The sequence below is a fragment of the Passer montanus genome, unplaced genomic scaffold (assembly GCF_014805655.1).
Source record: "Passer montanus isolate IOZ18808 unplaced genomic scaffold, ASM1480565v1 scaffold65, whole genome shotgun sequence".
Lineage (NCBI taxonomy): Eukaryota > Metazoa > Chordata > Aves > Passeriformes > Passeridae > Passer > Passer montanus.
The window spans coordinates 852,181-878,615 of NW_024371593.1; the positions used below are offsets into that span (position 1 = coordinate 852,181).

Here is a 26,435-nt window from a genome sequence, read left to right on the forward strand (position 1 = left end):
CCATTCCCCTTTTAATGTAGTGTACCCCACTTCTGAGTTGCTCCCACCTTAACCTGTTGCTCCCTCAAACTCACATATGCCAGGATGTGCATCACCTCCCTGGTCCCTTCTGCTGCCCCCAGCCTTTTTCCTCCTGCTCCCTTCCCTCCACCCTTCTCTGAAACAGATTTCCTGGAAGTGAGGAGGAGAAGAAAGAAGTTCTGGCTATAGGGCAGCTTGCCAGGCATGCCAAAGCAAAGCAGACAGACACCCTGTGGAGGTGCCAGCAGTTTCACGATGCTGTATTTTAGCAGTGCCGCTTCCCACAGCCACGGCTGGCCCTGCCTCCAGGTCCTGCTTCCCAACCTGTGAGAGCCCAAGGGCTGGGAGAGGCTCTCGCCTTGCTGGAAAAACGCTGCTGGCAGAACTCACGCCACGCTGCCTGGGAAATACCACAGTTACTAACAAGAAGCAGGATGCTGCCAAGAAAGCTTAATGAATTTTAGCTGGTTTATGATTAAGGCATACGACTGGAGATCTTTAACAGGTTCTCATGCCACAGAGGTTTGCAATTTCCCTTACACGGCCTGGAAGCAGAGCCCTTGGTGAGGGCAGCACCCAGACCCCACCCGAGAAGCCCAACTGGGGCTCCCCATGGCTCCTCTCCAACACTACCTGCAAAGCAGCTGAGATGGAGTTACAAGGAATGCCTCTCCCTTCAGGTGTGGGGAACCAGGATGCAGAAAAGTAAAGTGGCTTGCCAAGGCTGAAATATCTTCCCATGCAAGAAACCCCTCATATGTCCAAGAACAAACTGCCAGTCTGGGGTTGAATCCTTTACTCCCAGGTAATTTGTGGGTCTCTAGGTGAAGCAGCATGAGTAGAGAAAAAACAAGGAGATAGAGACTCATAACTTGATGGAAACTACCTTTGGAAGGGCAGTACAAGCCCTTGCAAGATCCACGCTAGGACATTACAGGTCCTGCACTACCAGCCGGAGGACTGAGTCAGGAAAGAGAGGGACACATGGAATGTGCCCAAGCAGCACCACACCTTCCCACAGCCTGCACCTCGCCTCCTGGAAAGCAGATTAATTTATTTTCTACTGCAACAGCTGCACCTTATGGAACTGCTGAAAGGGCAAGGGGTGCAGCAGAGGGCTGACAGCTGAATGGTGGCCCAGGATCCTGGGAACTTGGGTTCAATGCTGAGACCATGTTACAATGCCAAACCTTCACACCAAAGAGTCACCAAAAGTTGAAACTTTATGGTGAGATATGCTAGAGATCACTGCTGGGCTGCACGTTGGGGTGGACTGTGGGATGCCTTGGAGCCCCTTGGGAGGGCGTAATCAGGGGAAGGGACTTGGTAAGGCAGAGAGTTGCAGTCTGAGAGGCAGACAAGGCAGAAGGTTATCTTGGCACAGGCACTCACAGGCAGCAGTGGCAGATAGGGTTCTGTGACAGCACAGGCAAGGTCTTTCTGCTGCCTTCCACAGCCGTGGTGCTCCACAGCCACCAAGGGTCAGGCTGAAAGTTTGCAGGCAAGGCCTGCCCAGGAATTGCAGGAAGGGCATTTGGGAAGAGCAGCATGGCCTGCAGGCAGGAGGAGGAGAGCAGGCTGCTGCCCTGCTCCCAGCAGCACACCTTCCAGCAGCAGCTATTAATAGAGCTGCCAGCCGGAGCGAAATTCTCCACTGGTGCCTATAGTTACCAGCCCTACAACACTGCAGAGCTTTTCAAAACAAGCTCCAGAGGAACACTCCCAGAGGAGCAGCATGCCAGAGGCCAAATAAAGCTTGATGGATGGGAGGAGAATGGGAATCCAGCACCAAAATCCAGGAACGGGGTCCTACAATGGGGAGCACCGTGCCCACAGGCCACTGCCAGCCTGATCCCTGCTGCAGACAGAAGCAGCACTTCCCAGGGTCTAACTGCCCTCAGCAGAGAGGAAAACAATTTGAGATATTGCTTTAAAATTAATTTGGCCTCGTATATAAGCATTTAACTACAATGGGGATACAACTGCTTTCCCTTCTTAATAGTACAGTGAAAGGCACTTCCACAGCGCAGGATCAAAGTGTTTCTCACTGTTAATGCTCTTGCAGAAGATAAGTATTACAGTGGCTGATGGCAGAATAACGTGAGGGAAACAGAGCAATCCCCATTCCAGCCAGCAGCACTCCCTCCTTTCAGCTGCAGCCCAGCCCATGAAGTGCAATCAGGTACCCCCATAGGGCAGGGTGCACCCATCTCTTCAAAAAACCACTTCAGAAGAGGTTTTGTAGGTGATGGAAGGGCTGTGCTCACTTGACAAGCACGCCCTAAAACATCCCAGAGAGATATCAGCAACAAAACTGGAGAGTAGGTACTGTGCCTGCTAAGGAACCCTGAGATCTTCCATTCTTCCTTTAAAGCTGTGAGCAGTGGCACACAGCCACCCTCCTCACCACAACGGGAGGGTCATGTGTCACCCAGCAAAAGCATTAGCTACCATGGCACAGCTGCCACAGAGAGCTGCCACCTCCCCACATTGTCACCTCTCATCACCAAGTATCTCTGTGCAGCCTTTGCAGACTCCAGCGTGAGTTGCACAAGAAAACACGCAGCTCCTCTACCTCTTCCCTTTCAATCACCCCTGCTGAGACAGACTCGCTTCCACCTTCCCTCTGCTCCTGCCCTTCCTTCCCTTTGCACCCAGGCTGTACAGCATCCCCTCAACACACAGAAGAGCTAGACAGTGCCTGCAAAATGGCATTAGGAGCAAGCTCTTCCTTTTAATTAGACACCTCTCTGCTAGGGCAGCCAGCGGTGCTCTCCACCTGGAAGGCTGCCATGGGCTGTATTAGCTAATAAGCCTGAGCGATCCTTCTCCAAGCAAGTCAATTCCTCCTTGGTTATGTTTAATTATATTTTAAAATAGCTCACTGGCTTCCTTCAGCCTCCCCAGGGACCCTTTGCAGCGGTGGTCAGTTCAGCCCCACACACTGAGCTCTGCTATCGGGCTTGGAAAATTCAGGAGAGCAAAGTCCAGTTTTAGGGATGGGATGGAGAAGCAGCTCCAGCTGCCAGATGCCCAGCCCTGCCTGGGCTGCCCATCACACCAGCCAAACTGCCCAGTAACAGCGACTGCTGCCTCTCACAGGGCACAGTGTCCACCCGCCATCAGCCACCCCAAGGTTTCAGGACAACTTGGCAGCACAGAAGAACTTTTGTCTTTCCAGCCCTGTCTTTTGCTAACCAGGTGAAGCCCACAGGTGCTGACCATGGCCTCCTTCACCACTTCAGTGGGTGGGTGCACATGGGAACCCTCTCTCCTGGGACAGGCACTCATTTGAACATGAGGTCCATGCAGCAGCTGCTGCTCCCACAAGAGCCACCTCGGAGCAAGCACAATCTTGGCATCTTCTTCTCAGGAAAGCATGCACAAAGGAAAAGCAACCCCAAAAAATCAAATAAAACTGAAACATCTCAGGTACAATGAATGAGGAGCTGGCAGCAGGGTCACCATTTCCTTTTTCAACACAGCAGCTTTGTGAAATTCCTCCTGTGCTGCCGGGGAAGGCAGGGGGAGGAAGCTAGAGGGGTGTCAGTTTATTTACACTCCAGCAGGATAGCGGGGATATATTAAAAAGTTATCAGAGCAACTAAGGCTGAGAATTGCTTCCTTCTTCCTCTTGGGCACTAGAATAAGCTCCTGTGCAGCTCAGCATGGTGCCTGCCAAACTCTGGGCTCTGCCTATGGCTTGTTTTCACCAACAGCACCGAACAGCAGCTGCACACAAGGCAAATCATAAGCAAATAAGCACGGGGAGCCCATCAGCACCTGCATAATAACCAGCTGGCAGGGCTGAAGGGCTGCAGGTGCCCTGTCTCACACCTCCCTGCGGTTAGAGGTGGTTTCCCAACACAGCCAGCCTGCAGCAAGGGTGCTCAGCACCACATTCTGTCCTCAAGTGTCACCCTGCGAAAAGGACCATCACACTCTGCTGTTAACCACAGAATTCCTCCCCAGGCTGGCAGCTAACCTGCCTTTGTGGTAAACCTAAAATTCCCCTCGCCTGCTAATTTAAAGAGCAACACAAAAGGGCTTGAAAACTCCAAGGTCTGGTATTCAACCACCATTCAGCTGGCTAGCCCCATCGTTAATTCTAACGAAGTCCAGGCTCCCAGTCTGCACAGGAGACAGCGCGAGGGGACCAGCAAGTCCAGCACTGGGGGCTGCTTTGGGGAGCCAGTGGGTCCCAGCTCACAGGCACCCTCCTGGGGAGGAACTGAAGCATCTACCCCCACTCACAGGGGGCACCCTCCAAAAGAGCAGGGCGAGGCACCAGAAGTCATAACGGGGAAATTATATAGATTGGCAATTCCTCTTGGAAGCAAAACGCCCATTTATAAAAGACCAGCTCTTTTGCAAGACTTTGAGGTGAACAACTGATCTCGCTGAGAAGTGGTGGCTGCGCAGAGCCCCCAGCATCCTTCCTGCCACCCAGGAGACCCTTCCTCACAAGCATAGCCGGCAGCTTCTTCTACAAGAATGGCAGGAAATCGGGACCAGAAGGCAAGGAAAAAAACTGGGATAAGCACAGTAACTCGGAAGGAACAACACTTCACAGACAACCCTACCCGCCTCCATCCGGCCATTTTAAGGGTGGAGGGAAAGGTTAAAAAAAACCAACGCGGAATTATCTCTCATTCACGCAGCTGGCAACACATCAGGTATCAATTAACACCGCTGTTATCAGAGCTCGTCCCCTGTCCCTTGGCCAGTGTTATACCCAGACACAAGGCGAACAGGCCCGAAGTGAGCACATCCTTGGTTAAGCCCTACACCTCCCAGGGATGGGGACCCCCAAAAAGCTTCCCTGGGCACCCCCAGGGAGGAGTCCGCAGGCAGAGGCTCCAGCCAGGCAGTGCCACTCCAGGGGTTGCTCTGGAAGCCATCGGTCCCCTTCCCACTTCTCCAGCCCCTCTTGCTACATTCGCTGCCGTAAGCAAGCACAGAGGAAAAAAAAAACCAAACCCCCTAATCCTCGACAACAGAGCGGGATGTCAGACAAGGGGCGCAGGGCATTGGATAAGGGGCACCAAGCGGTGCCTTGCCTGCCAGGGTGGGGCTGGACTCACTTCCAAGACAAAAAAGCATTCCGTGGAATGGAAACCAGAGTATTTAAAACACGAACCCAGCAGCCTGCTCGGGCATATCTGGCTGCCCCCGAGCGCAGGAGCAGGAGAGAGGGACTCCTGCCAGCCAACCTGGCGCTGCCGGAGGCTCCTTCTAACCGGGACAAACCTGGTTTGCAGGGAAACCGGGATACGCCGCCTTTTTGCTAAATTAGCCGCATGCCTGCACGGATTATTTCAAGAAAAACTTTCTCAGGCAAGGCAGCCTCTCCAGCCTGGATAGAACCTGCATCCTAAAATAACTTCCCGGGCGCGGGGCCAGGGCGGCGGGTCCCGGCTGCGCGGGGCGGGGGGCGCGGGCCGGCCCCGCAGCCTCGCCGAGCGCCCCCTGCTCCGCGGCGCCTCCCCTCGCCTGGCAGCATCCCTGCATCCCTCCCTCCTTCCCTCCCCGCCTGGGGAGCCCCCCCGGCTCTGCCCCACGCCCCGAAAGGCGCCCATAAACATCTGCAGCGGCTGGAGGCGAGCATCTTAAAGGTCTTCTCCGACCTCAAACCATCCTACGATTCTGCCTCCCCCTCTGCATGTCTATTTAAAAAACAGGCATAAATAGATATACGCGTACAATTACATACATACGCACGCATTCATATAAAAAAGCAAAGCATGATCAGCCCCTCCGCCCTCCAAAAATAAAAAATAAAAAAAAAGAAAAGAAAAATAAGCAGCCCCTAAGGCACATCGCAGACAGCAAGTCTCAATGCTGGGGGGCAAGAAGGAGGCTGAACCCAGGCGCAGGCAGACGGGCCACATTGCAGCCCCCTTATTCAAAGGCTGGGGGGCTCAGCCCCCGCTCCCCGCCGCCCCTGTGCTCACCCAGAAGATGAAGTTGAAGACGAAAAGGAGGTATTTGATGCACTTGGTGCAGCCTTCCACTCCCATGGCGACGGCTCTGCCGAATCTGTGCTGCCGGGCTGAGCGGGGCGGCGGCGGGCGCTGACAGCCCGCCCCGGAAACGCCTCTGGGAGCCGCCCGGGACACGCCCCGGAGCGGGGCTGGCACCCCTCGCCTCCCGAAACCGGGGGTTGCCTGCTGTTACCCCCTTTCTTCTTCTTCTTCTTTTTATTTGCTTCCTTTTTCTTCCCCACTTTTCCCATTTTTTTCCTAATTCCTGTTTTCCTTTTTGCTTTCCCCTCCTTTTCCTATTATCTGCTTTTTTTTCTTCGTCTTTTGAATCTCTTCTCTTCTCTTCTCTTCTCTTCTCTTCTCTTCTCTTCTCTTCTTCTATTATCTGCTTTTTTCCTTTTTTTCTTCGTCTTTTGAATCTCTTCTTCTCTTCCCTTCCCTTCCCTTCCCTTCCCTTCCCTTCCCTTCTTCACTCATTTTTCTTTCTCATCTCTTCCCCCCACTTTTTTCTTCCTCCCCACTTTATTTTATATGTGCTCTTATTTATTACTTTGTTTTCCCCTTCTTCTCACCCTCCCAGGGCAGCTCACAACAAAATTTCCTACACACAAGTAGGAAACACGGGGGCAGGTGTTGGGGGGCTGTGGGAACCTCCCAAACCTGACCACCATCCCTTAAAACTCGCTGCCACCTCCTAAATACCACCAGGCAGCCTGGGGTGCAGGGCTAAACCTCTGTGAATGGGTTGCAGGAGGTTTTGTATTTCTGAACAGGAAAGTTTGAGGGTGCATTCATGAGGGGATTCCCCCTCCCCCTGAAAATAAAAAAGAGCAAAGATCTTTTGCATTAAAAGCAAAAACAAAAAAAAAATTTGCAAATTCAGAGAAATGTTTCCTCATTTCCCCTTATTTTATCTCTAATCTGCTCTGCTGAACAGTTTTTGTCTAAGCTTGTGGCTTCGGTACTGCAAGCAATTACATCAAGGCCAGTAGAACCACTCAGAATGTTTTTTCTTTGGTTACTGGGTAACAAGAGCATCAGAGGGGCTTCAGGGCTGCCCACCAAAGGGATTCCCCCTTTTTTATTTTTAAAAAATTTCTTTTTTTCCTTTTCCTTCCTTTTTTTTCCCCAAGAAAAGTTAAAAAAAAAAGGGTCACACATATCAACAGGCTTGGGAATTTTAGTTAACACCCTCCCCTCTCTAAGCCACCAGTAGAAGCAGGATGAAATTTCCCAAGCTTTCAAACTGAAACCCACTTTGGCCCACTCACTCATCCTTAGAAATATAAATTGCTCTCACCCCATGTTATGCTTCCAGGAAGCTCATTCACTTCTCCAGGGGCAGGGTGGTAAGTCACACAAAGCATCCATAGGAGGATGCCTGGAAAAGGCATCAGTGAGCAGCTCCAGCCAAGGTCAGCACCTCACCGAGCTAAATATGAACCTGGCACCCGCCCACAGCGTCGTGTGGGGAAACCTGCCCTCTTCCTGCCTGGGCACTTCCCTCCACTGAAGGATTTCAGGGAACAGCGTCTGAGCCAAGTGTTTGCACATTCTGATAGAGTCTTCCCAGCCATGCATCCCATAGTCAGGAATGAGCTGTTAGCTATTACACATTTGAAGGAAAGTTCTTCCAAAGTGAAGTCAGCTTCTTCCAAAATCATCCCATTGCCCTCAGGGCTGAGTTGGTCCAGGGCTTTGCCACGTTCATCGAAACTTTCTGTGTCCCTCAGTAACAGCCCATGCACTACATGGCAGCAGGGACCAGGCATGAATAGAAGTTGGCTCCCTTCCCTGATTACTTATGCTGAGTATGTCCCCGATTGTGGGCTTGCCATGGATTCATAACCCCTTTGTCTCTAAGCCACATTCACTCATCCAGACTTACCAACAAAGCTGGAGGTTCACCAGGCTATTTATGCATGTAACTGCTGTCCTGAATTATCAGCATGACCCATCTGGTCACGGCAATAGCTGTAATCCTGTGGGGCTCCTGCTCATCAGTCCACATGCTAACGGCAGGATCCCAGAGCTGCTCACTCCCTCCAGCACAGTGTCCCATAGTCATATCTTCTTTTCTGCACCTCCATCCTTTACAGCTATAAATAGTAAAACACCCCCACCCTCCAAAAAATAGGAGAAAAGAGAAAAAAGAAAAGAGGAAAAGAAAAAAGGAAAGGAAAAGAGAAAAGAGAAAAGAAAAGAAAAGAAAAGAAAAGAAAAGAAAAGAAAAGAAAAGAAAAGAAAAGAAAAGAAAAGAAAAGAAAAGAAAAGAAAAGAAAAGAACACTATATGAACCAAGAAGCCTCTTGTGCACTTAAGCAGCTGTTCCCAGAAAAACTCTCAGAGATGCTGCTTGGAGAGTCTGTGAGTGGGAGAGGAAGGAACTAGCTGCAGTAGAGCCTTCAGCAGCAGCAGCCCCAACACCTATGAAGGAAAATGACTCTCAAATCAACTTTTGTGGACTGGAGAGCAGTGCAATCACTGTCACAAGGCTGGCATTGAAACTACTTCCAGGGAGCTTAGGATTGCTTTTTTTTGTGTTGTTTTTATCCCCCCCACTGTGGCTTTTCTTGTCTTGCTTTCTGTCCTTTTTTTCTCCTATGTTGGGGAGAGAATACAAATGGAAAACAAGAAATAAACTTTTTTGTGTCCTCCAAAAATTGTATTAGGCAACAATTTGGTTTGGAGCCAACAGAGTTCTGTTTCTGGAAGGTTCCTTAAGGTTCTGTTGGAGCACATGTTGCTCAGGGACAGCTGTGGCAGGGGCACACTCCCACCATCTGCTATGACAAGAAGCTCCCAGTTACAGCCTAAAGCCTACTGGATTTAAACTGGCCATGCCAAGAGTCTTCTCCAAAAGTTGGAAATTGAAAAGTATTTCAAGCTTCATCTTTTCTTGTTGTTGTAATTTTAATCAGCTCAGCTGGGTATATTTGAAAACTTTGGCCTTTAGGTACAGGAAGAAAAATGCCATCACCATAGCAGTGACAAGACAACAGACACTGTTTCCCAGGACTGTGTGTGATTTCAGGTGTTGCACACTCATTTCTCATGTTTCATACTCATTTCTCACACTGCATTGCTTGCTGTACAGCCTATAAAGTACCACAACTACCTTTCCAAGGCTCTCAGTGGCTTTATCACCTCTTTATAAATAAGTGAAGCTAATTTGCAAAAATTCAGTTTGTGTCTGGGTGTCACATGCCAGTACTGAGTGTGGGTGCTATGAATAGGGCTGATGACTTCCCTCTTCAGGAGGAAAAGCTGGTTCAAGTGCTCAGGGCATGAAGTCGTTCACAAAGCAGCCAGCTGCAGGCAGGGCTGTGAGGAAGCTACCCACCTCCCCCCAAGCCTTTCATCCCTGAAAAAAAAAATACTCTAAAAATGTTTTTTTAAAAAATATCCCCAAACCCCAAATTAAAAAAATAAACCCTTCCCCAAGCAGCTATTTGAATGTGCTTCTGCAACTGGGTTTTCAGGCAGAGTGAGGCAGCTGAGAGAAGAGGCACTTGCAGTGGTTTTTCTGTCTGTTTGGCTTGGGTCGTTGGGGTTTTTGTGAACCTGTTTATAAAAGCCAGTGTCATGCCTGTGGGTTTTGGCACCTCTGGGTATGACTCACCAGGGTCTGTTAGAGCAGATGCTGCCTCCCAGTCCAAGTTTAGCAGAACATCCCTTACCAGCAGGACTCAGCAAACCCAACCCCTGGGGCTTTCAGCTTCATTATCCCAGGGGGATGCCCACCTGTCTTCCAGCAGCTTCCCCTTAAAACCCCTTTGTTTTATAAAAAGTGAGGGAGGGGGATGAGGGGAGAGGACAGACACACATCCTCCCCTGCTCTTACACGGCCTGAAGAGCTGGCAACCAGGATGGGAATTGATGACCTTCAAGGCAGGCTCTAAACTCCTACTGACCAGGGTCTCCGGGAGATCTGGGAGAGCAGATGGGAATCCCTTATCCACTGGATGGCTGCTGATGTCATACTCTGGCTGCATGCTTTGGGCTTGCATGACAATCCCCCTGCCCTCCTCAGCCAGCTCAAAACTGATGGATAAACCATGGCAAAAAATGCACCTCATTTTTCTGGTGAAGTCCTAGTTAGCTTTTAACCACCACTTCTTGTTTTTATTGCAAAGTACTACAGAAATAGCCTGAATTTTCAATTACCTCTGGTTAAAAAAAAAAAAAAAAAAAAAAAAAAAAAGCCAAACAGCGGCATTACCAAAGAGCTTTAAATAGGGCATTTTGGAGATGCATGATAAGAAACTCCAAAATTCATTTTGTGGGAGGTTAACAGTCCCAGAGCACTCAGGGGTAACTTCCTTGGCAGCCAACACCCCACAAAGCTGTTTTTCAAGGAAGAGACTTGAGCAAAGACAAACTGCAGTGCATGTACTGGCCTATGGAGCTCCATCACATCAGGAGAGACCTGTCTACACCCCTGGGGAGCCAGCCAACACCTTCATTTTGAATAGGAAAAAAAAAAAAAAAAAAAAGGAATCTAATCCCCAAGTGGAGCTCCATCACATCAGGAGAGACCTGTCTACACCCCTGGGGAGCCAGCCAACACTTTCATTTTGAATAGAAAAAAAACATATGAGGAATCTAATCCCCAAGTCTAAGGGGACATGTTCAGAATATCTTTCCTGTGCCCCAGCAGGAGAGAATGGTGCCTGCTTATCCAAAATCCCCATGCCCATCTCTATAAGCTGAGTCGAAGCACTGTGACAGTGCAGGGGGTTGCACTTGCCTTGCAGCCTCAGGGGAGAGGGATGCAGCAAGCAGAGACCTGTAACTGAGCCTGAACTTTCTGTTTCTAATAAACTCAACAAATGGTTCCCATCTGCCTGACCCATCTCTCTGCCATCTTTAAATATTTATATGAATGTATCTATGGCGATAGGTCAGGTTATATAAATGGTGGGGGAAGGACAGCATCAGCTCCTGCTGGAGCTCCAGCCGAGGGAGTGAAAACCCAAGCGGGCTTCCTCTCCAAGCAGAAGCTCTCTCTTCTTAGCTCATGAGCACAAAAAGTGAACATTCATCTTTCTCAGGGCATCAGAGAAGACTGAGTCACAGCTGGGCTGAGCTGTGCTTTGGGAGGTGCCAGAGCCCAGCCCGTCAATGCAAAGAGCTCTTATTGTATAATCAATGTATAATTCATTAGTAGGTGAATAAAGACTGGAATAGTTTATTGCTGATGTAACAGGGCTAAAAAGAAACCAAGCACGTCCGTGAGCAAGCTGCTGCACACAGGGGTTAAACAATAGCACTCAGTGATGCTGAGGGGAGACAGGGGATTCTGTCTTGGGATGATATAAACAACCCAGCTAGCTGATTGCCAGTGACTCCAGGGTGAGCAACGCAGGGATATGCATCTCCCTCCAAGAAATGCTGGGAAGGACCTTTCTTCTTTGCTTGCTGGAGTCTAAGGAAATAATAACTAGAAGACAGCAGGGCTTTAGCTGTTGGTGGTGAACATATTTCTCCTCAGGGGTGCCACTTCTTTGCAAGCTGAACAACCACCACATGTATCCCTTCTAGATAAAGAAGTGGATTTTTCCCCTTGACCCTCCTGGCAGGGGTAGATATGCAGGTTGCCTCCAGGTATAAATCTGTTTGAGGGACTCCCAAATGCCAGGTGATGAAGGGAGCAGTAGTTTTGTGCTGGGGGTGAGAGGGATGGCATGGTGGGGAGTAGAGTGAGTTCACCAGCAGGCCTGCAGTCAATTATGGGTTTGACAGTTCTGGCCAAAAGCTTCAAAACATACACAGCCTGTGTTTTTCCAAAACAGCCTCCAAGACTTCTCCAGAGCTCTTCCTCTTCACCCCCTGGTTTTTCCCCTCTGTCCCACACATTGTTACATCTCTCAGTGGGCAGGTTTGATTCTTGCTGCCAGTTGCTCATTCTCCCAGAAGAGGAAGTATACAGTTAAGAAATAGATCACTTTTCTCCCCAACTGCATTTTACGAACAGAGAGAGCTGCAATGACCCTTCATGTGAAAGTTGCAGGATGTGTGTGATCTAACTGTGTATTCACAGCAGCTTCTGACCTCAACTGCTTTCAGCTGTGCTGGCTGAGATCTGTGTGGGGCATCTTCCACCTCTGGCTGCATTTCTAGAGGAGAATTATAGCCAGCTGCTTTTCCAAATGCATTACTTCTGCATCTGGTTAGAAAAACATCTGTCTATCAACTATTACTTTGAAAAATATTTGTATGTCTGCAGCTTATAAACACAGCTTTACCTTGGCAGGAGTTGGCTTCCTTACACTCCAGCACTGCAAGGCTCCACCCAGATTTGCCAGCTTCTAGGACTTTGCAAGGACTTGCTCAGCAGTGTCTTCTCTAGGAGCATGCTGCAGGCATCAATCCAAGCTGCACACTGAAGGGGTTGCTGCATGAGGAAGTTGTCCTTCAAGGACAGCAGAAACTCTCTAATGCAGGGTTAAAAGGGCAGGAAATAGCAAACCAGTCTGGAGTCAAGACAGCGCACCACAAGGTTGAAAGATTCTCACTCTCCTCACCACCAAATCTCTGTAGAGAGTTACTGTATTATTTAACCAGTGCTTTCCACAAGTGCTCTAAGCATCATCCACTGCCATCAGAGTGAGTGGAAAAGCTGGAAAAGCTCCTCTGTCTCATAAGCAAGCTGTGGTCAGTCCAGCCATGAGCATATGGTGAGCCCCATATAGGGTTTCTATGGAATTTAATGCTCCTGTTGGCAGAGCAGTGCCTGAGCAGTGCATGGGCAGTGAAGGGTGGAGAGCAGCACAAAAGGTGCCTGCTGCTCCTATGGGCTGATGCTCCCCAGCCCCACAGGCTTATAGGTAGCCCCAAAGGTGGCCACACAGGCCAGAGCAACCTGGCCTTATGCTGGTCCCTCTTCCTGTGGCCTCAGACAGAGCTGGGGGTTGTCTAAAGTAAAAGGAAAAAAGTAACTCATGAGCAGAAGCCAAGGCATGCTCAGAGAGAGGCAGACTGCAACCGCCCAGATGATCTTAGTGGAAATAACTGATAATTGCTGCAACTTAATTGAAAAGTAGCTGGAGCCAATTCACAACTAAATATTTAACTTTGAACCTGTGGTTTGAAAATTCTATTTTTTTTTCTCCCATATATGACTACATAAAGAGGATTTCTTTCCTAGCAGAGTGTGAGTGTTGACATGCTTATAACAAACAGCTTCCTCTAGAGCAAGCCCCAGGAAGGCTCACTGCTCTGCAGGTGTTTCCTTGTCTGGCTGCTAGCTTGCATCCCCCGTGCTCAGCTCCATGCTCTTCTCCCACGAAAATCTCTCTCTCACTCTTCTCAACACTGTGCAAATCTTGGCACTACTTATTGATAAGTTCCTGGGGTTTTGCTCTGGTCACACAAGAGCTGTAATTTGCCCCTAGCCAGCAGAAAATTAGGGAGTAGTAAGTGCAAAAACATTCATTGTAGAACAAGGATTTTTTTTGTTGGCAGAGGTGTAAAAACACTGTTTAACACTCACCCACCCTGCAGGTTCCATCCAGCCATCCCTCGGTGCTGCCACTTCTACAACTGTGAACAAAATGTTAACACTGCACACTTCTATAACAGGTTTCTAAAAATCAAGGAGCTGAAGGGATCTGCTTTTCTGCTTCTGAAAATCACAGCGGGATGCCATCACATCCCTGCTGCTACACACAACACAAACACTGGGAGAAGAGCGTGTCCAACTAGGCATGGCTCTGTCACCTCCTTGTTGGAGGTGCTGCTCCTTGCAGGGGAGCTCCAGCAGCCAGTGAAATAGGACTAAAGCTCACTAGAAGGCCAGTGGCTGGACACACTCTTCTCCCAGAGCTTGTGTTGTGTGTAGCAGCAGGGGCTCCTGCCACCCTGCAATGACATCCCTCTGTAATCTTTAGGAGCAGAAAAGCAGATACCTTCATCCTAGATATGTACTCCTGTCCACAACTATGCCTTTACATTAAAAACTGACCTGGGAAGGTAGAACATCTAAAGCTTCAGCAGTCCTGGTGGTGATGCTTTAACAGAGATTTTTTTGTACCTGTTGATGAGGCTTCAGCAGGTAACCCACACTGATGACACTGACTCCACCAATTTGTCCATGATGCTTTTTGATGTGGTAGAATATCAGCAGTTAACTAACCAATGCAGAGCAGTGTGCAAGACCTGACTACCTAATCCTTAAAAAAGAGAAACCATAGACATTTTTCCATATAAATACTCTGATTGTTACAGCTTAAACACATCCTTAAGCATTTTTCCTTCTTCTGCTTGCATTACTCCCCGAGAGGTGCCAGCCTGCTGGCCCATCAGCTGGCTGAGGATGGGACAAGGTCGATGAGCTGCTCCTTTTCCTCCAAAGGACCAAGGCTATCCTCTCCCTCAGCACACTGCTGGGACTGGCAAGCACAAGCTGCCTGGGGAATATCTCTTCCCAGGACTGAAACAATTACTGAATCCCCCCATGGTGTAAACCCCCAAGCAATGCAGGCAGCTTCATGCATGGCACAAAAAAGAGGAGGATTGATGGCCTTTTGCAAGAAATTTATCTTTATTGAAGCAACCATGAGTCATATGAGCTACCACCTGGCCTGAGGAATAACAATAGCAGTAGCCTGACAGCAGCAGCTGGAGCTCACAAAGGAGATGGTCTCTTTCCAGAGATCAATAAATGTGATGATACATATACATGTGTAAGTGAATACTTCCCCACTAGAAAGTGCATATCATACCCAATTTCCTGCCAGACTAAGGTGTGTTGGTGACTGCCAGGAGGTAGCTTGAATATACACTGGGGCAGTTTGAACTTCATCCTGCTTCCAGTGAAGTCAGCAGTGAAGCTCTGCTGGTTCCAAGGGTGTGGAATGAGAAATGACAGCTTCCCTCAGCCCTGCACAACAACTCTTTCCAATGCAAGGTATTTGCAGCCCAGGTTAAAATGCCAGCCAGGTGCTGTAGGCTGTACTGCTGTTCTTGTACAGGCAGCAGCCCCTGCCAGAGGGCCAGGACTTGTCCTGAACATCAGCACAGAGTTGCCCACGTTTATCTCAGTAAACAATTGCTACTTACAATTTTTCATGCCTAAAACCCACTATGTACAAAGAAGAGAAAGCTGTTGCTGGCTCAACAGACATTTCACACAGCTGTATAATTTACAGCTACATATACTGCAATGATGGGTTTCAGCTCAGAAGCTGCTCTGCCTCCTCAACATGAGGACATGGCAAGCCAGGGAGCTGTTGTTTCAGCTAGACTGACAGCCTTTTACAAATTCTGTTTATTATTGATAAAGTGATGTAAAAAGGACGTGGAGTTGGACATTGTATTGTTTGACCTGGCTGGAGATCAGTCCTGTTCTCTTATAGATTTAAACTTCTGTTTGTGTGTGTAATATCAAAGTCCTTTTACCACAAGAGCACAGGGGGTTAGCAAAGCCTGATAAACATAGAGCTGGGGCCGGAAGTTACAGAATCACACAATCAGCCAGGTTGGAGATCACCAAGTTCAACCTATGACCTAACACCACCTTATCAACTAAACCATGCCACTGAGTGCCACGTCCAGTCTTTTTTTAAACACCTCCAGGGATGGTGACTCCACCACCTCCCTGGGCAGCCCATTCCAATGTTCAATCCCTTCTTCTGTAAACAATTTTTCTCTAATGTCTAGTCTAAACTTCCCCTGGCACAGCTTAAGACTGTGTCCTCTCATCCCGTCACTGGTTGCCTGGGAGAAGAGACCAACCAACACCTGGCTACACCGTCCTTTCAGGCAGTTGTAAAGAGTGATAAATAAGGTCATCCTGAGAGTCCTTTTTTCCAGGCTAAACGCCAGCTTCCTCAGCCACTTTTCACAGAGCTTGTGCTCTAGACCCCTCACCAGATTTCTGGCCCTTCTCTGAACATGTTTGAGCATCTCAACATCCTTCCTAAACTGAGGGGCCCAGCATTAGACACAGGTGTGGCTTAAGCCCATGTGAAATCAGTGTGGCATCAAGATTTAGGAGGCTGTCTAAATCCTAATAATAATAAAAAAAAAGTTGTGTTGCATTAGCAAAGAGGAATAACAGAAACATGTCCTTCTGTTGGTCAGTTGTTTCAAAGCTCATTCACTATTTTCTGACTTTTTGTCCTGATCTCTACCAAAAGTTCTATAAATTTGGTAGCATTTGAAAATGGGAAAACTAGCTGATAGTCATTGGATGTCTATGTAGCATCCAGCATTATCAGAAACATGCCAAAGTTAATCATTGGAAGTGTCCAGGCTGGGAGAGCACATTTCCCATTGGTAGTGACACACTTCTGTCATTTATTTACTGATAGTGCAACGTTGATCCTGGGCTGCGATCCAAAGCCATCTTCCTAGGAAAATTGCATCTTTGGGGTTCACAGGGAACTGCTCAGATGACAGCACAAGAGAAGTTTATTTTAATGCTGTGATTTTTGCTGGGCTTTTCTCTCCATTTGGTTGTAAAGAACTCCTTGTGTCCTTCTTGTGGAGCCACAGCCCGTATGTCTCCCATCGAGGGAATCTGCATCTCTGAGCCCAGTTGTAGTGCAGGACAGGGGAAATGTGTGACACATATCCCACCATCTGACCCCACTCAATACCTTCCCAGGGCATTTTGTGGGTGACTTCAGAGCTCTTCCTGTGCCAAGAGCTGGCTCTGCCTGGTAGGGATGCCCAGGCATCAGGTTTCTACCTCTCTCGCAGGATATATTTGCCTTTCCGGTACAGGTTACTGCTGAAGTGGATGGAGAACCAGAGGAATGAAGTTAGGAACATCCCATAAACCTAAAAGGAAATAAATGAGATAGGCATTAAGTGTATAACTGATTATGATGCTCCATCTGTGCAAATAAGCAATCATAAATATTGCCTGTTGTCACAGTTTACTGAGCAGAGCTGTTTTCAGTGAAGTGCTGAACACCATTTCTGACATGGAAGTTTAAAAACAAAGCAACACATGGTTAAAACATCTGATTGGAGTTAGCATAGCACAGCTCAAACCTGGCCCTAAAAATACCAAGAAATAAGATGAAACCAGGAAATTCAGATTTAACTCCTGCCACAGAACATTCCTCTATGCAAACAAACATACCTCTTATAATAGTAGCCTTTTGTAAAGATACCATAGGGAGAAAAAACCACAACACCCATGTCTTGTTTGAAGAAAAAAACCCCAACAAAACAAACAAACAGACAAACGCCTAAACCAACCCCAAACAGTTATGAATGCAGAGGACAGTGTATTTCCTCTGTATTGTGATACTCTGCCTAGTGTATCACACATCAGGATTAACACAGGCTACATATCCAAGGTAAGGCTGCTATGGGAAGGATAATGAGGGCTGTAACAATGTGCTCTTTCTTCAAGTATGCCCTAATGTGCTAATGCCTTTGCTTGCAGCTTGATCTGGGGATGTGTGAGCATTGTTGGCTGAGGGACAGTGACATCAGAGCAGCTCTAGTCCTCTTTTTGTGCTTCCCTTGCATCCTGCCATCACAATAGCGAACTGCGCGGCGAGATTTCCTCTAGCACAGGCTTCAAAGACAGCTGCCTTATCTGGCTATAGCATCAAGCTGTGAAAAAAGTGTATCTGTTATAAAAGTGCTCCAGCTTTTATCTGAATATAGCTGCAGTGAAATTCTCCTTATACTTGAGAAAAATTGGAAAGTGACACCAAATATTCACAAATGACTTCACATTTACAGCTCCATAGCAATGCCTGAACGTTTTCCTACTTTACTGCTATAAAATACAAATAGTTTGTTCCTCTGGGTTTTCTTTAGATGGAGAAGACTCTTCTAATCCATAAATGTGCCAAGGTGGACACAAGGCATAAAACAATCTCCAAATACACTTTCAATAAGAAAGGTCATCGCAGCTGGGGAGCAGCATGGAGATGTCACATCATGGTGATATCATTCCTTCATGGTGGAGAATGGAGTCTCCTGGCACATGCTCTTTTCTGGTGTGCATCACCACACGTTCAGAGTCCTTGTGTACAGGTAATTACAGTGATACACCTCTGTCACACAGTGGGTGGGCAAACAAGAAGGCTGGTTTTAACTAGTGGCCTGCTCCAGCTCCAAAGAGACCATCCCCATATAGCCCCAGAGCCCCCTCACCACTGAAAGACATGCTTCTCTTGCAGCATTTAATCTTCTCTTTTGTTCTCCCAAAAATTCACTGCAGAGCCTTTCTACATGAGCCATCATCTGAAGATGATTTCACCCCTCCTCTGCATGTTACTCCTTCAAAGACAGAACCTGGGAGCCCAGACAACACACTCTTTCCCTCTCCTTTGCAACCTGCTCCTTATGAGCCTGTGATTTACCCACACATTGATTGAGATGAACCTCATCAGATTCATATAGTGATCATTAATAGGATGAGACCTTCCCCTTCTGCACAGCTCTCTAGCTCCACTGCTGGTGCTCAGTAGCTTTCAAGATCTTCCAGCTCTTGCTGCACAAGCAGCTTCCCAGGCTGATCTAGGAGGTAGCAAGTTTTCTAAAATACAAAGGGTTTACTGCTTCTCCTTTTCTGCCATTGCTGCTGGCTTCCTACATAATCCACAAGGCCCCAGCGAGGTGACATGGCCTCTCACTCACAGGAGAAGTCATGCAGGCAAGCCTGAGTAGATGAAATGCAACTGCTGCTGCATCCTGCTCCCCACTCCCAAATGCCATGCCTTGTTAGGGTACAAAAACTGTCTAGCGAGTCTCTTCCTGCAGGAAAACCCCTCCACCTATCAGCCTGGCCAGATTCCTGACCCTTTCCCAGTTTCCACAGTGGAGTCCACCATTGCTTGTTTCTCTGCTGCTAGCATCCAAAATCACCCAAAATTCTAGCTTCTGGGGGCTAATCAGAATACTAATTCAGGATACTGTATCCTGCCTTTCAGGGCCAAAATGTGACAGGACAGACACTGTTACCGTGAAGCCAATGGCGATGCCCAGGAGCGAGAAGACAAAGTCCATGTGCTTCTTCAGAAAGTCCTGGATCTCTCGCAGGCAGTCCTGGGAAGAGAGAAACAAATACCCCTTGCAACACAGCAGCAGCTTGGCGGGGGGCTTTATCCCAACAACAGCGCTTCCACAGCCTCAGAGAGAAAAGGAGGCAAGAAAGGGGTGCAGCATTGCACAGCTGGGCAGTTCTCCCTTCTTATGCTGCTGCTGCAGCTTGGGAAGGCAAACATCTGTGGTATTTTTTCTGTTACTACAACACGCCTACAATTTTATTGGCGTGGTGCATTTTGGACTGTGGAGGATGTGTGCTTAACTGTGGTCAAGCAAAAGCTTTTTTCTTTTCACCCACTGAAAAATTGAAAGAAGGAAGTGGAAAGATAGAAAAGCAGAGCACAGTGTGATGCCAAATGCATTCCCCGAGGTTACTAAATGAACAGCTCGATTTTGCGAGGTGCTGCAAGCATTAATATACATTAGCCTTAAGCATACCAATGGCCTCACAGAAATCCCCGAGGTGTTAGCCAAGACAGCCATTTCAGAAATGCAAGAGCATGCCCTTAATGAAGGGATTTGCAGGACAAGGAAAGAGCATTCAAAGCCAGGAGTGAGCGTAGTGTGGCCACCAGCCTCTGTGGTTTCCTGTGTCACACAAAGCACATCCTCCCACTCACTTCCCCGGCTCCCAAGCAAGGGAAACAGACCACTAAGTGGGAGGAATGAGTCGCCCATACAGTGCCCAGCTTTGTTCTGCTCTCCCTTCCTGCTCTTTGAGCCGAGTTCCACCCTGTCCTGGGATGTGACATTCCTGGAGGCTGTGCTTTGACACGCTGGCCCTGCGGGCTGCCGTGCGCCCGTGCACCACGGTTGCTGCTAGTGCTCAACATCTTCACCTGACAACGTGTTTGTATCGCTGCAGCGCTGTGGTTTTGGTCTTTCAACACCATATATTGATGCTGGTGGCTTTAGCAACTCCGGTGGAAGAAACATCATCGTGCCACAGACAGGCTCAGAGACTATGAAGTTGTAGTTTCAGCACACTACAGTCTAATACTGGTGGCTTCTCCAGCAGCCTCACTGAGATACTTGAAAGAGCCAGAATGAAGCGTACTGGAGGAAGCTCCTGCTGGGCATCACAGCCTGCTTCATGAGCTTCTCATTTTAATACCTATTTAATGCCCTGGAGAAAAAGGAATTACATCAAATTCCACATTTGCTGTTAACTGGAACACATTTTAAGTGTCAGAAATTAGTGTCATGTGGAAAAGTCAGGGTTTTTTGTGCTCTGATACATGCCTGTGATATCTCACACTCTCTGCAAGCACAGGAGATGAGCAGGAAGCTGGAGGGAAGTGACAAGCTGCAAACACAAGCATTTTGAAGGCTTTTTAAAACAGTGAAGGAAACTGCATCTGTGGGTCTGAGACCTGCTGATCTGCCAGGGCTCTTCCTCCTAATTCACAGAATCATAGAATCATTTGAGTTGGAAGGGACCTTAAAGACCCCATCCAGTTCCAGCCCCCCAGCCATGGGCAGGGACACCTTTCCCTAGACCAGGTTGCTCAGAGCTCCATCCCACCTGGCCTTAAACACTGCCACGTATGGGGAATTTCTAAATTCTCTGGGCAACCTGTGCCAGTACCTCACCACCCTCACAGTAAAGAATTTTTTCCCACTATTTAATCTGAAACTACTGTCAGTTTCAAGACATTCCCCCTTGTCCTGTCATTGCACCCTCCTTCAAAAAGTCCCTCTCCATCTTTCTCACATCTTTCTCCTTTTCTAGAAGGACACAATTAGGTCACCTCCATGCCATCTCTTTTCCAGGCTGAACAAAAGCAATCCTTTAAGCCATTCCTCGTAGGAGAGATGCACCATCCCTCTGATCATATTGGTGGCCTCCTCTGGACTTGCTCCACCAGGTCAATGCCCTTCCTGTGCTGGACCCTAGAGCTGAATAGGGAGCACTACTCCCATACTGTGTCCGGTGTTATTGAAAAAACAAAACCCCAGCAAAAGAAATCCCAATCTGTTTCAACCCCAAACCATCAAAAAGCACAATTCTCATTAACACTTTAGCACAAGTGAGGTTTTGATAGCTAGAAAGTAGAGGCACAACCCCACTATGGTGTGGAAGAATCCTTTCCCTTACCTGTCCTTCATCATGCACTTGGTTGGGTGGGCATGTCTTGTTCTCAACATCGGTTGTGTCCCCAAAAGGAGAGTGCTTCCCACAGCAAAGGAACTGCAAGAGAGGGAGAAGTCAGCCAGCTGCTCACCAGGGCTCTCCCCTTGCTACCAGCTGCTGCAGCAGGAGGTGCTGGCAATGTGACCCTGCTGCCTCAGGCAGGGCTACCCAACCAGGGTGGCAAGGAGCAAAGCACGTAGGAATCAACAACTGCAGCAATGCAAGCTAAATTCAGGGGAGGTGGATGGATCTGGCCTCAAACTTGCTCATGCTCCCCCAGGACTGCTGCCTGGGAGTGGGGCCGAGCCCTTCCTCTGTGGTCATATTAATGCTCCCAGTGGCTGCTCCAGAAAGCCCAGGGATGCAGACTCATGTTTCCAGTAATTGTTATGGGCTGAGGGGATGCCCAGCAACACCCACCAGGGAGCTGGTTTCCTACAGCTGTGGTGCACTGCACAGTTTGGAACTCTGGCAGAAGGGGAAAAAAACCCATGAGTAGAAAGACTGCTTCTCCATCATTTCAAGTAGCAACTAAAATAAGCAACTGGTGAAGCCAGACATTGTGCCTGGTTCTCCTTGTCAAATGGGACCCTGGGCGTGCTGCTCCACAACCCTGAGAGCAAGCACTTCCATGCCTGGGCATGGCTCTGAGGGCCACCACCACCACTGCAAAAAGGAACATTTGACCTCTTCTGTGTTTTGAGAAGCACAGATAGAAATAGATTTGAAAAGTACTTGTTATGATGATTTAAGAAAATATAGAAGGATACAGGGAGTTGTGTGGGAGGTGTCTGGAAACAACTGAGCAGGGCTGACCTCCCCATCCAGCCCTGTGTGTGCCATGAACTCACTCCCCAAACAAGCCCTGCTGTGCAAGGGAATGGCATCTCCTTTACTCCGCAGGGACTCGGGAGTTTCTCACTGTGGGGGACATCCTCACTCATCTCCTGTGGCTCTGGGGGCAAATGTCCTCCCTGTGCTCTACGTAACCACCCTTGACTACCTGCTGAGCTACGCAGACCAACAGCATCCTGGGTAGTGGTTTTTGGGAGCCTGCCAGCAGTCTCCAGCTCTGTAAGAGGCCATGTAGCCTCCAGTACTCCTCAGACACAAACTTGAGGATAAATAGGGACAACCACATGAAAATGCTACTGCTTGACTATGTGGAATTCCTGCCCCTTCATCTCTACTTGACCAGGTGCATATCTTGTACCACAGATAGGGAGCAATTCACAGGGGCTGCTGAGACAGAAAATACTATGGCAGCTGCAGGGCAGAAGCTCTGTAGGTCTTGCACCACAGTGATGCTCAGAAAGATGGCCCTTTGTTCTTGTTGGTAATCTGGTTGGTCAGATATGAGAAAGGAAGAATAAAAAGAGAGGAACAGACTCACAGCAGGCTGGAGGACTCAGTTCTTGAGGGAAAATGGCATTGCAGCATTCACGAGACAGAGCACAGGTGTCAGCCCCAGCCTGCCAAAGCCCTCAGGAAGATACCCCAGGGCAAGGTTTTTTCCTGCAGGTAAAAGACAACTTACTGCTTCATGGATGGCAGTCAGCTCGTGCCTCCTGAAGCTGGAGGTGTTCCTCCTCACCTCCTCGTACACAAAATCATACACATCCATCATGCTGTCTTCTACCTGCAATGAAAGCAGAGGTCTGTAGGTACAAAACACTGATCACAGTCATCTCTGGGGGGAATTGTGCTCTTCTGCTCTTCCTGATTTCCACAGAAGCTCTCCCAGGTATAGCAATACAAGTAGTGCAGCTACTAAAATGACCCCCAGGCAGCAGCAGGGGCTGGTGTGCGACCCACCAGACACTAAGGAGCCAGGGTCTCACCAGCTGATGGCTGGAGCTTTTGGCCAGTTTTGGATTTTGTGTCAGAGATGAACTTGGGTGCCTGCGACCAGTGTGCCTCTGAGCCCCTCTGCCAGCCAGGGCTGACGCCATCTCCCCATCCTGAAGGTGGTACTGTGAGGACAGGCACACATGACCATGAGATGCTAGAGTACAAAAAGTGAGAGAACCTCAGAGGGTCGGTGTTGTCTAAGTGGCAGAACCATTCCTCTGAACAGAGTTAAAAAAAATAATGGGAGTGATTCAGTGGTGAGTCAGACCCTAAATATTTACCAAATGTGTGAGAACTTGAAGCTTGACAGATCCCAGCCAACTCCCACTCGGGTGTCAGAGGAAAAAAAAATATGACAGTTGCCCTCAGTGCCTGGAGTCAAAACCTCATTTCTTCCTTTCATTTTCCCTTGCTTCCTCAGCAGCACCAGTCCGAGTGGGCCTGCAGTCAGTGCTTGTCTTTCAGGAGGGAAAATCAATGGGAGACAGGCAGAGCAGGTGGCCACACAGGGACCTCTCTGGGAACAGAGCCACCTCTCAGGGAGGCTCTGCAGCTCAGCCTAAAGGTTCACACTCGGAAATTCCTCTAAGGAATAAACCCCAGCACTCTCTGCTCAGGGGTGAAACCAAGATCATTCAAGGTGGTTACATCTATTACTGCAAGATTGCTCTGTCCTGCCCAGCTGTCCCAAACACAAGCAACAAACAGAGAGTGATAACCAGGGAGGCAAGGGAGCAGGGGGTTGAGATTACTATTTGCATCCAGTGCCTCCAGGAACAGAGTTTGAAGGCACACATCAAAAGATTTTCCATGGCTATCAACATGTCATAAGAGAGACCAGTGACAGACAGAGCTCAGATATTATGGGCCAAGAAAAAAATACTCCATAGCAAAATGTCTGACACTGAGCTGTTCCACACAGGTGAGGAGCTCCTTTCCTCCCTCTGGGTATCAGAGTGCATAAACTGAGGTGGGTGCAACAATAAGAGCAGATTTCCAGATGACTTCTGCACCAACCTTCCCCACAGCAAACCTTATAACCCAATCAAAAGGAAAATATCCAAGCTTTTCTAACTTCTTGTGGGCCATGAAATAGCTTTCCAGAAGCAGCAATTAAATAAATGGATTCAATAAAAAGAACGTCCATTTCCACTGAAGAATTGGATTAAGAATAATGAAAAAAAGAATAATCTTTTGAGCTCCTATTGTGGAGAAAGGAACAAGAAAGCAGCGGGTTTCTTAACCTAAGCGATTATAACCTTTTGAATATCCTGATCCCAGTCTAAGATGCAGGGATAAAAATTATTTTGTGCTGTGACAACATACATATGCGTTTTGGTAAGGGAACCAGTGCTGCATGCACAATATTTGTCTTTTCATATTTACCATGAGGGTCAGGATACTGAGCTTTCATGCAAAAGGCCTAAATTTGGATGACTTAAAAAGAAAAAAATGAAAGGGTTCAAGCAAGTGGCTATGTTCAAACAGGGGTTCAAGGGGTGAAAGCAATCCAGAAGTTTAACTACTTTCTAAAGATCTCTTGAAATCTGGGCCAGGAAATACTGGGAGAGGTAGCTGTTTGAAGGATAACAGTGGATAGGAAAGAACTGAAGGAACAAGATGCCCATAACAAAACAGTGGCTGAAAATTATTTCAGCTGTTGGAAACAATAATTGAAAAAATCATAAGCAGTCATAATTTCACAGCCAGCTCAGCTGCAGTGCTGGAAATGATGATGGTAATCTCCAGGTACATAATGACTACTAGAGACTTCAATTGCACCATTTCTGAGCTTGCTTGTGAACTGACTTCTCAGTTACCTACTGACTTTTTTATTCTCATTTTGTCAAGCAGCCTCCAAGAGCTGAAAACACAAGTCATTAAATGGAAAATGTTTAATAGCAATAATTTCCTTTTAGAATGTGTGTCTGGGCAAGCCTAAGAGTACAATTTGCTGATTAGTCATTCTCAGCATTTCTATCTAGCAATTATATCTAGCATTTATATCCAGACATTATCTGAATAGGCTATTCAGATCCTAGTAAGGGAATACCAAACTCTAAATCCATTTTTTAAAGAGTGAATTGCTTGTAGTTCCACCACATCCTCTTTCTGATTTTAGCTAGGATCATTTGATTTTGGAGGGAAAAACTGCTGTTTTCATACAACATAATGGTCTGTTTTCAAAGACTACTGCAGACAGCTTTCTCATTTAAATACTTCAGAGATAGGTAGATAGTAGAATAGATAGAGTATTTATTACTCTCTGTTTCTTTCTGTGCAGAAGACTGTGCCACAGAGCATACAAGAAGTCTGGTTTAATTAGAGAAGACATAGGAGAGCAAAACATCACACTTAGCTGCCTGGGAGGGGGTTATGTTTATACTCAGAGCTGCAGCCAGGCTCTGAAGCATGGGTCATGCATGGGAGCATTTATCCAGCCTAAAATATCATGCTTGCTCATGCATGCCTGATGATGTAAAAATTAAAGTCTGAATTCGTGAGACAGTCACCAGAAGGTTTCATGACTTATTTGCAACATTGCTACAACCAGCAGAAGTTCATCCCCATATTTTCCATTGATCCAGCTACTAACAGTGAAGAGCTAGACTGCAGCACTGCTTTGTACTCAATTGCCATCCTCAACAGATTTCTATCACACACTCCCCTGATGGGCAACTTTGAGTCCATTGCCTCAAGACAATTTTCTTTTTCTGTATCTTAGACTGGTTGTTGGGGAAAAAAATATTAAAAATACTCAGGGTGCTTTGTCTCACATTGAAGCAACAGGATGATTGTTGAGTGCTTACACTGATGCTGTTAATAATGTGCTTTAAGATAAAGAACTGTGCCCCATCACTTAAACAGTACTTAGCATGCAATGGGCCAATACAGCTGGAGAAGAGAAAGTTCATCTGTTTTTTGAAAGGTCTTTTACTCCTCCCACACAAGCATCATAATAGTCAAGTGGATTTTCCTGTTCCTAGAGACATGCTGTGATCCACTGCTGGAAGAGTTCTGCTGGACAAAGCTCTCCCTTGGAGGGAGACTGAGCCTGCAGTGCTCATCAGTAAGGAATATCATGAACTGAAGGCAAAGCATCAGCTGGACTTTGGTTAAGAAAAATCTCCAGCTTGAGTGATATGGAGGTCACACCTTACACTAATTCTTTTCCTGGAAGAAGCTGGGTGAAATGTTCCAGCTCCAAATCAGGTAAATAATTACTGCCTTCCATTTCTGTCTGCATTCCTTAATGAAATATTCATTTAGGAATGATATTGATGGGTTGCTGGATACAACAAATGGAAAATCACCACTGAAATGGATGCAGCTGATTCCAACTGACTCAGTAAGTACCATTTTTCACCTTAAGTAAAAGAAAAAAGGAATTTTGAGATTATTTATCATCCTTTATCCCCCAAGAA

The 26,435-nt window shown here is 47.6% G+C and overlaps 2 protein-coding genes across 2 annotated transcripts in view; both read right to left on the minus strand.

The window, feature by feature from the left end:
* The window catches only part of CD81 (CD81 molecule), a 32,605-nt gene extending 26,479 nt beyond the window's left edge, over positions 1 to 6,126 (minus strand). Inside the window, exon 1 of the mRNA XM_039728280.1 lies at positions 5,976 to 6,126. Coding sequence (XP_039584214.1) covers positions 5,976 to 6,041 — 66 coding nt within the window. The 5' untranslated portion in view covers positions 6,042 to 6,126. The remainder of the gene's footprint in view (positions 1 to 5,975) is intronic.
* A 10,277-nt stretch (positions 6,127 to 16,403) lies between these two features.
* Positions 16,404 to 26,435, minus strand: part of TSPAN32 (tetraspanin 32) — a 28,434-nt gene continuing 18,402 nt past the window's right edge. The window contains exons 5-8 of the mRNA XM_039728370.1: positions 22,697 to 22,798; positions 21,124 to 21,216; positions 18,942 to 19,025; positions 16,404 to 16,793 (exon numbers count right to left, since the gene is read on the minus strand). Coding sequence (XP_039584304.1) covers positions 16,698 to 16,793; positions 18,942 to 19,025; positions 21,124 to 21,216; positions 22,697 to 22,798 — 375 coding nt within the window. The 3' untranslated portion in view covers positions 16,404 to 16,697. The remainder of the gene's footprint in view (positions 16,794 to 18,941; positions 19,026 to 21,123; positions 21,217 to 22,696; positions 22,799 to 26,435) is intronic.